Below are 10,177 nucleotides of genomic sequence, written 5' to 3' on the forward strand. Positions count from 1 at the left end.
AACGATTTTATTTATTTGCTTATCAGTCATCATGTCTGTAATGAATCCTCCAAGGTCCTTTTTGAATTTTGCTTTCTTTATTTCCCTTTCTCCAAGTTTATATTACCCTGATATCCTGTTTTTGCTCTTTCCAAACCCAATTATGCTCCATTTCTTGATGTTAGAATCCATTTCCCATTTTTGGCTCCATTTCCAGTGTTTATCAAGATCTTGTTGCAATATTCCACAGTCATTTTCTGCATTTACTTTTCTCAGTAGTTTTGCATCATCAGCAAAGATACTCATACAACTGTCTATACCCTCATTCATATAATTTATATATATAGCAAACATAATTGACCCAACACAGATCCTTGTGGAACTCCATTAATAACTTCTTTCCAAGTGGAATTCTTGTTTCTGATTACCACTCATTGTTCTATCATTTAAAAAGTCTTTCATCTAGTCTAATATTTCTCCTTGTATCCCTCTTATGGTTTCTAATTTTCTTATTAATTTCCTGTGTGGCACCTTATCAAAAGCTTTCTTGAGATCCAAGAAAATATGGTCAGCCCATCCATTTCTTTCTTGAATTATTTCTGTTATTCAAGAGTAAAAACATATTAGATTTGTGGTGCACAATCTTCCTTGTTTAAATCCAAACTGTCTCAGGTTTAGTATGTTGTTTTCCTCTAGATGTTTTATTCATCTATCCTTGATAACTTTCTCACAGATTTTGGCTATGACGCTTGTTAAGGATACTGGCCTGTAATTCATTGGGTCTTCTTTTTTACCTCCTTTATATATTGGCACAGTGTTAGCCTTCTTCCAGACTCCTGGTATTTTTCATTCATTTAGAGAGCACTTTATTATACTATATACTTAGTCTGCTAGTTCTTTTCAACATTCCTTTAATATCCAATTAGCAGTTTTGTCTGGTCTGTGTGATTTTTCTTACATCTAGATTCCTCATTAATATCACTGTTTCTTGTGTAATTTATACTTCTCTCATAGGAGGTGATATTTGTGTTTGCTTTTCTTTTTAGTTCTGGCCACTCTGTCTTGTAAAAACAGTTTGAAAGTGCTCATTCATGACCTCAGCTATTTCCAAGTCTTCATCGTACTCTGTATTATCCCAACGCAATTTCTCTCTTTCATATTTGTTTTACAGTTTTCTAATTACATATCTATAGGAGAATTTTGAATGGTCTTTACACTTCTCAGTTATATTCTTCTCATAATTTCTCTTCTCCTCTCTATATATTTGGACATACTCATTTCTTAAGTTAATATATTCTTGCCACTTCCTTGGATTTCCTTGGACTTCCTTTCCTTTTCTCCATCTATTCCATGCTCTGTCTCTTTTTTTACCTTTGTCTCATCACACTTCGCAAAACTTGAAATTTTTTTTATCTTATGTTAAAATGCCAATCATTTCCTTTTTCTGAGACTTTGCTTCATTAAAGCTGATGCATAAATAACTGGGGAGATAGCTTGCAAAAATTAAAAACAGTGTTTTGAGAGATGATCTCTTAAAGTTTGGAATACTTTGCAAGAGCCTGGTCTATAGGGTCTGTTTCTGTATATGATTAGATTCCTTTATTTGTCTCCTTTCTGTATCAAATGAGTATTTAGAGGTTTTCTTATTATGAATATGCAGGACTTAGTGAACCTCAGAAAGTAGTTTTTGCTTCAGGCTCCTGGTCCACTCATTTCAGGTTTCCCAAGGAGCTCAAATCTATATGGTAGATAACAGATGTAGTTATCACTCATTCTTACACAAATAGTGTGAAGAATTTTGTATTTATTATTTTCCTCATAAATCAGTGAAGTTTATGGGGAAAATATAATTTTTGTGTCTTTAAGGCCATCATCACAAACATAGCTTACAAGAGAGATGCAAGAATCAGATAGAAAATGTAAAAAAAAAAAAAAAAACAGTGTAAAAGTTAAGGAACATAAACTAATCTTCACTCATGTTTTCTAGGAAAAGTTCCTGTTCATATTCCTTCATCCATTTTAATTGTCCTTTTGTGATATGCAAGAAGCACAAAGATGTATATTTTAGATTCCTGGTAGTAAAAAAAAGTATGTGCACATTTATCGCTGATTTTTAATTCTAGGTGACGAGTGTGAATGATTTACCAGTGGCAAGAACTTACCCAGAATATAGCAAGATTCCAGCTCTTAGGGTAGGCGAGCAAAATAATGGAGTATCTGTGGAAACCTATGCAGATGCCTTCTTTCAAGACCCAGAGAACAGTGCTTTAGGCATCATTATACTGCAAGCATTGAGTGGTCCAGATGGTGACAAGTGGCAGTATTCTGTTGATGATGGCAAAACCTTCATTGATGTGAGATTTCAAAATTATTTATTTCATGTACTTTCTGGATTCCATTTTTCATTGACATCTAGATTAGTGTTGTGTAAAATATGCAAGTCATCACCATTATAGCTATCATTGCTGCACTGATGAAATTTTATAATATAAAGGAAGTATAACAAATTCTTCGTGTTTGCTATTATGAGCATTTACATTTATTTGTTTTATTCTAAACAGTCATTATATCAAACATATTTATCCTTTTACAGATAATGGATCTACAGGAAAACCCTTTTGACATTCCTTTCTCAGTGCAAGAAGCCCGTCAAGGCCCAGTCCACTGGAGGAAAGAAATTGAAAGAGTCAGCTGTAATTTCAGAGGCTTAATTAAGTAAGTATGCAGTATTAGTCTACAGACTTTTATGCTCTTTTATACAGCATTTTGTACCTTAACCTTATAGGATTATAAGCTCTATGTCAACTTTTTTGTGTGTTGATGAAATTTTACACAACTTTAGTAGAACAGCATTAAGTGAACAACTGTTTTCATGAAGACGTTATAGCATTCTTTTTTCTTGATGGTACAATCTCTTTGAATATACCTCCTCCTTCCACACTACTTCAAATGCATTCATAGGGAAGCAATTATAGAAAGAAAAGAAAAAAGTGCAAATTTTTATTACATTTTTATGAATGGATAATATAGGAAATAATGAAAATATGTTTACTTACTAAATCTATTTTCAAGACAAAATTTAATGGTGTCATTGACTTCATTGTAAATAATGCTTGACTTTTTTAATCTAGTATAATATTTGTTGTGTGCTTGCTTGGTACAGTGGCTAGTTCTTCTGGCTACAAATCCATGTGGTCCAGTTTAAATCTGGGCTTGAAAACACACACAGCTCAACCAGCTGTTCATTTTCCTTCAGATTGGTTGATAAATGGGTGTTCAGGAAAGTGTGGGGCAGGTAAACTGCGGCAACCTAGATGCCACAGTGGCTTGTCCCAAGGTAAGGGACATCATCCACCACAGGCTCAAAGGCCAGTGAGATGGAAATGAGTGATGAGGCCACACACAGCTATAGCATATAACCAAAACTACCTTTTTTACATTATGTAATGTCAAATTTTTGGAAGCTGTTCCTGAATGGTCAGCACATGGATTTGGTGAGGTTGAGATCCTGAGTTTGTTTTGATGGTAGTAAGCTCTTTTCTGTAATCAATAAGTGGCTGCTCCTCAATCCTGTCTTTGACTGCAAGTGCATAAGAAGCACTGGAGAGTGACTTGACTGTCAATAGGCTTTACATAGAATGTTTTGCAGGTGTAAAAAAAAAAAAATAATAATAAATAAAAAAATAAATAAATAAAACAAATTATATATATATATATATATATATATATATATATATATATATATATATATATATATATATATATATATATATATATATATATATATATATATATATATATATATATATATATATATATATATATATATATATATATATATATAACTAAGCTAAAGAAAATAATAAAGTAAGTGAATAAATATTTAATTATGAAATTTATTTATTCAGATCATGATTTTAGATATTTTTGATTTTATCAGTTTAACACAACTCAGTCTTATGTAAGGATATCCAGACAGGAAGAATGAGGTAAAGTCCGTTCAGTGTAATTAACTTATGACATAAAAGAAAGGAAACCATATTATTGTAATAAATATGATTTGGAAGGATCTGTCACCACCAATCTGATGGCACAAGGCACAGTTTTGTCACTAAGCTATGGATCAATATCAACTTAGTCTCCATATATTTTTATTTCATGCAAATAGTACTTTCAGTCAAGAATGAATTTTACAGGGATTGATATCTTTAAACAGTGGTGTATCTGCAGTTCATCAACTTTATATGATACTAGATGATTTGAAAAGTTCTCATTGCTTATAGTATTCTTATTCTTTATGTGTTCTGTGCTAATTTTGCTTTACATAATATAATTTAATTGGTTGTCTTTCTGTATGAGGGAGATGTAAGATTTTTTAAAAATTTTAAACACCCAGTGATATTTTGTATTGATTTTTACACATAGGTAGTTTTCACAATTAGATGGATAAATTATTTACTCCTATTTCTAAAATAAATTTTCAGCAATATTGACAACTTGTCATCACTAAGTAATGACAAGTGTTTAACAGCGGCAAGGAAGAGAATGAGCAGAAAGTTGGGTGCAGCTACAAGCAATAGTTTTAACACCAGAATGAAGAAACAAACTATGGACACAGCAGGTATAGCAGAGTTTGGATACTCTGGCACAGGCAACCTCAGCCTGACAGGACCTGAAACAAAGGTTGGTAGTTTTGGTGGAAATGCATTCTGTTGTTATGAGTTATAGGTTAAGAAATATTTTGTTATGCTGGAGTATTTTTTATTTTGTTTATTTTCCATTTTATTCTATAGGATCTTTTTCAAGTTTATCTTCATGGTTTCCTTGCAGCGTAAAGTTTTGTACTTGCCCTCAAATGCTGTGCTGAGATACAACACATCTCGCAGTCCTTGGACTAAGGAGGAAGGATTCAGGGACACTCGATTGGTATTCGTTATTATGGATGGCAATGCCACTGACCAGTCTCTTCATCAAGTCCAGTGGATGAACATCAGCTTAAAGGAAGACTTAGGGGTGAGCAGTGTTTACCTAAGATTGCATTTAAAACCATATCATCATCATTATCATCGTATCTTTCCTAAGAGCTCCAGGTTACCAGGTTGTGATGAAATAAGGCTTCAACTTTTATGAATATTTGACATCTTCCCGATCACATATTCCACACTTGCCTGGGTGACAGAAATGCATATTCAGAGAAAGACAATAATAGGAAATGACAGAATATCACCTGGTGAAGTTAGCAACACCATCATTAATGAACATTAACCCTTACATGGCCACGATCACTTATGTAATCAAGCATCACCTGTCCCGTGACGCTGTGATCACTCTTGTAATCATGAATTTTCTCGGCTACCATTTTGAGTTTTCGCGGTGTTCCTTGGTTCAGTACTGTTCTGGGGACTGCTGGCAACTTAGTGACTACATCACGAAGCCATCACATTGTATGACAATGCTCTCACATTATATTTTGCGAAAAAGTGGGAGATATCTGGCAGCCTATCCTGACCCGCTAGGTAGAAATATACCCTTAATATCATAGAAAACATAACAAGGGAGACTAAACTGTTATATCATTATAGTTTATTACCTGAGAGAGAGAGAGAGAGAGAGAGAGAGAGAGAGAGAGAGAGAGAGAGAGAGAGAGAGAGAGAAATACACCTTCAGTATCATAGAAAACGTAACAGGGGATACTAAATTATGTTATATCATTATAGTTTATTACCTTAGAGAGAGAGAGAGAGAGAGAGAGAGAGAGAGAGAGAGAGAGAGAGAGAGAGAGAGAGAGAGAGAGGAAAACGGGGCTAGTGGAAGGAAGATCCCATGTGCCAGTCGCTCCACCCGACGTGTCACATTTTTCCTGCACTTTTGAAAAGGCAGGAAATTTTTAGGAACATTCTTTGCTCTAATTATTTTATATACCACTTTGAAACTTGTGTAATTCTTCAAATCAGAATTTTTGCCATCCATGGCATGCTGTAAGAAATACATTTTCCCTTTATACGGCATTGGTTAAATTAGCGGCTCTGTACAAGATTTCAGTAAATATGAATTGGTAGTTTAAGGATCAAATTCAATATAACGTTATTAATATTTCCAGATTAACTTAGCTAGTCATGGATTCCAACTTCCCTGTTTTAATACCTATCAGGAAAATAGCTGTAGGCTTTCTGCCTTCATTTCTGTAGGAGTATATGAGTAATATGAAAATTTGAATTATTACTTATCCTTTCTTCATTATTGCATTTATGAATTGTAGTAAGTAGTGCAACTTTTGCAGACACCAGATTTGGAATGCACCAGTTCTATTTCCAGTTTTAATCTCATTTCATATTAACTGTCTTTTTCTTAGAAAAATGGTCTTGGGAGAGATCCAGTTGTGACTGCTATGATGTGGCAAGACTGCACCAACCAAACTTTGGAGATGCATCCACCTCGCACAGTAGATGCCTGTGGTCAGTGTGGTGGAAACAACAGCACTTGCACTGACTGTGCTGGTATTCTCAATGGAAGTAAGATTATGATTGTTGTATCAGTAAAGTGTCCTTATGAAACCATAATATAAAGTAAAGGGGAATGGGGTTGGAAACACATGTATAGTGTCTCTCTGTCTTAAATCTTTGTATACATTTTCCTTTTTCAGATGCTAAGATGGTTTGTGGAGAGTGTGTTGGGGGTACTACAAACAAGGTTCGGGAAAAAGACTGTGCTGGTCAGTGTGAGATGAAGAACCATCTTGTCAACATTGATGGAGAAGAAAAGTGCCTAGCAAATAGGACATTTTGTGATGGTTCCCTAACATCTGGTGCTTACTATGATAGGTAATGTATGTTCTTGTATGATGCAAATATCAGTGTTTCCTTATTAGATATCAAATAATTCCAATATGAGCACCTTTAGAAGCTGATTAACTAAATGGTTGAGAATTATTTTGTCGTGTGATTTACAGTTAAGATGCCTAAACCTCACCTGTAGACATTTTAGGTGTATAATTTTTGTACTTATAATACTGAAAGTTTATTCATATGAAGCCAGTTTATTATTTGCAATTCATACTGTAAATTTATTTATATGAAGCCAACTCATCTGCAATTCATTGCAATACCAGTTTTGGTGGAATATTCATTCAGATACACTAAGTCTGATCAAGATGGTTGTGAGTTTGTGCAAAAGAATTGCAGGTTATCAGTACAGTGCAGCTCTTCCAACAACTGTACTTTTACACTTCCTCTTTTCCAATCAGTTCATACATTTTACTCCACATATCCCTCAGACAATTTCCTTTACATTTAATCATTCAGTCTTCTCTCTCCTGCTCCCATATTTCATTTTAATGCAGACAGTACTACAACTCCCCTCATACAACCTTTTCTTTACATTCTTTCCAAATTATATAGTATGTTTAAACTATCTGTTTATTCCTTTCCACACCCTTCTTGTTCTTTTTTTTTTGTCCTAAACTTCGCTTCTCCATCTATTCCTCTGGCCATAACAACAGTCTACCTCCTCAAACAATATACCATTCAAAGCCAAATTCATACTTCTACCATCTATCATTCATATAGGTTTCATTACTTTTCTTTCAGTTTCACTCTCAATTTCCTCCTTTTACACATTCTTCCAAGCTTTTCTGCCAACTGTCTCACTCTTTCCTCTAAATCAGATGCCAATACAATATGATTTGTAAACAACAAATGATTCACATTTATATACAGTGGAATCTCGGTTACCGAACATCTCCCTTTCCAAACAATTAGTTTTTTTAACAAAAATTTTAACTTTATTGCTTCAGTTGCTATACCATAATTCAATTTTCGAACAAAGTTACTTGATTTCAAAAACTACAAGGCATACTAAAAGCTACCATTTATTATTAATTTGTAATTTCTATAAATATTTTTTTTTATTTTTATATATTTGGAGGAGAGACACAGAGAGTAAGACAGTAATTCAATCTTTGAAATACGTTAAATGTGATCTTGTTGAAGAAGTTGAAGAACCTTGATGTAAACAAACAAGGTTCGGCACTCAGGAGTAATCCCGAGCTTCTTGTGTCTCTCTCCATCACCCACAACACTATCACTACTGCACAACTGCATTTTCCCAGCAGCAAGATATCTAAGTGTTATGATCATCTTCATTTTGGCAATGAGTGAGTTGCCCCTCTCTGTGTCACTCTGTAAGGCTTCCCTCACTATAACAATGACAAAGAGAATGCCTGCATGGTCTAAACAGTATCTTCTGACGAGTTTTGTGACACTAAGTTCGTTCAACACATCCTTTCTGCATAAAAAAATTTCTCAGCTGGAGATGTGGAGCAGACATCTTAGCAGTGGGAGTGTTGGTCATTACTCGCAAAGACATGGTGGACAGATGTCTGAGAACAGATTAATCTATTTTACATTGATTCCTATGAGGAAAATAGTTTCATTTTTTAACATTTCAAATTTTGAATGGTATTCAGGAATGGATTCAGTTTGAAAACTGAGGTTCCACTGTATATATATATATATATATATATATATATATATATATATATATATATATATATATATATATATATATATATATATATAGACTATACTTTCCCTGAAAATAAGAAAGCAGCATAAAGGTATTTTTATTATTATTGTACCATTTTACATATGTACTTATATGAAAATATTAATGTTACTATTACAGAATAAGAAGAAATTGAGGTCCACATTAGTTTTTCAGATTTAGTTTATGATTAATTTTAATGCCTTTAATAGAACTCTTTTAACCATACAATACAATACAATACAATACAACAATAGATGTTGAAAAGAATCATCCTAAGTTTCCCCACTTCATTAAATTTACTAATTTTTTTTTTTTATACATTTGTTGGATAACATGAATAATTTAATTGCATACTAAAAATTAATTTATGTGTATGAATAGCATGGTCAAAAGTATTTACCTTTGATTTAACATGAAGGTTGTGCCTCAAGCCCTTGTGTCATCCACCAGATGTGGAATCTGTGTAGAGGGCACCACAGGACAAGAGGCAAATGAGGCAATGGATGATTGTGGTGTGTGTTATGGAGAAAATGCATGTTTTGGATGTGATAATGTTCCACATTCTGGAAAAGTTATGGACAGATGTGGGTTGTGCCTCAAGCCTGACAGTCCTCTTTTCAACAGTAAGTAGTTTACAATTTTTCTTATTTGTTTTATTTAAATTTTTTTTATACGCTCATTATCCACTGGTGAATGACCCCTGTTTCACTTTATGTTTTATCAACTGATAACTATGTATATATTTAACAATAAATCTATATATACCTATATATGCACCTATATATACATATAGGTATATAGACTGATTACTTGATTGATTGATTGATTGACTGATTGATTGACTGGCAGATGAATAGATATCTGAGGCATGTCATTAATTAATATGATTTCCAGGTAGCTTGCTTCAATACTAAAGGGAGCACCTCATTTGATATATCTGAAATTAAAACATTAATTTGCTTGAAGAAAGTTTTAATACCATGGCTTTTATCTTTTATGATTTTTAACTTGATTGATTTTATAAACTGTAAATTTAAAAATAAAATTATAAAAGTTATTTACATAAGCTCTAACTGTTAATTGATCTTATATAATGAAAATGTTTAAAAGCTGATAAAAGTTATTTACATAGCTCTAACTGTTAATTGTTGTAACCCCATACAGATTGCTTGACCTTGACAGCCACTACAGAGGTTTTAGATGCTGCTGTCAATGATGTTGCTGATGTCAGCATTCAGTCACAGTCATCAGCTTCTCATGGTAAGTTAGTGGTCATATCAGTGCTAAGTGTCTTTAATAGTAATAGAGTATCATTGCTGTGACACGTCATTGTAAGAATTTTACTTAATAGAATATTCTTATTTTCTTGTTTAGAACTTCTGTATAAAGCAATAGACACAGATTTGTAGTATGACCACTTATAAGAACAATCAGTGAGGCATAACAAAGTAGTCTACTGACAAAACAGTAATGAAAAATATTCATTGTAATATTTGATAGACACTAAGTGAGTAAAAGACACTGCACTCTCTCTCTCTCTCTCTCTCTCTCTCTCTCTCTCTCTCTCTCTCTCTCTCTCTCTCTCTCTCTCTCTCTCTCTCTCTCTGCCCTTACCTTTTCAACACTTAAGGACTATTATCTCATTGTCTTCACC

At 33.3% G+C, this 10,177-nt stretch overlaps 1 protein-coding gene across 9 annotated transcripts in view; it reads left to right on the forward strand.

The window, feature by feature from the left end:
• Nucleotides 1-10,177, forward strand: part of LOC135100836 (uncharacterized) — a 123,420-nt gene that overhangs the window by 40,153 nt on the left and 73,090 nt on the right. For all 9 annotated transcript variants that reach the window (XR_010268938.1, XR_010268937.1, XR_010268935.1 and 6 more), the window contains exons 18-25: nucleotides 2,103-2,333; nucleotides 2,573-2,694; nucleotides 4,464-4,662; nucleotides 4,810-4,992; nucleotides 6,332-6,491; nucleotides 6,623-6,800; nucleotides 8,974-9,146; nucleotides 9,688-9,783. Coding sequence is in view for 5 of the 9 variants with exons in the window: in XM_064004272.1 (XP_063860342.1) it covers nucleotides 2,103-2,333; nucleotides 2,573-2,694; nucleotides 4,464-4,662; nucleotides 4,810-4,992; nucleotides 6,332-6,491; nucleotides 6,623-6,800; nucleotides 8,974-9,146; nucleotides 9,688-9,783 (1,342 nt within the window). In the remaining 4 variants the exon portion in view is untranslated. The remainder of the gene's footprint in view (nucleotides 1-2,102; nucleotides 2,334-2,572; nucleotides 2,695-4,463; nucleotides 4,663-4,809; nucleotides 4,993-6,331; nucleotides 6,492-6,622; nucleotides 6,801-8,973; nucleotides 9,147-9,687; nucleotides 9,784-10,177) is intronic.

Source organism: Scylla paramamosain, chromosome 5, assembly GCF_035594125.1.
Source record: "Scylla paramamosain isolate STU-SP2022 chromosome 5, ASM3559412v1, whole genome shotgun sequence".
NCBI lineage: Eukaryota > Metazoa > Arthropoda > Malacostraca > Decapoda > Portunidae > Scylla > Scylla paramamosain.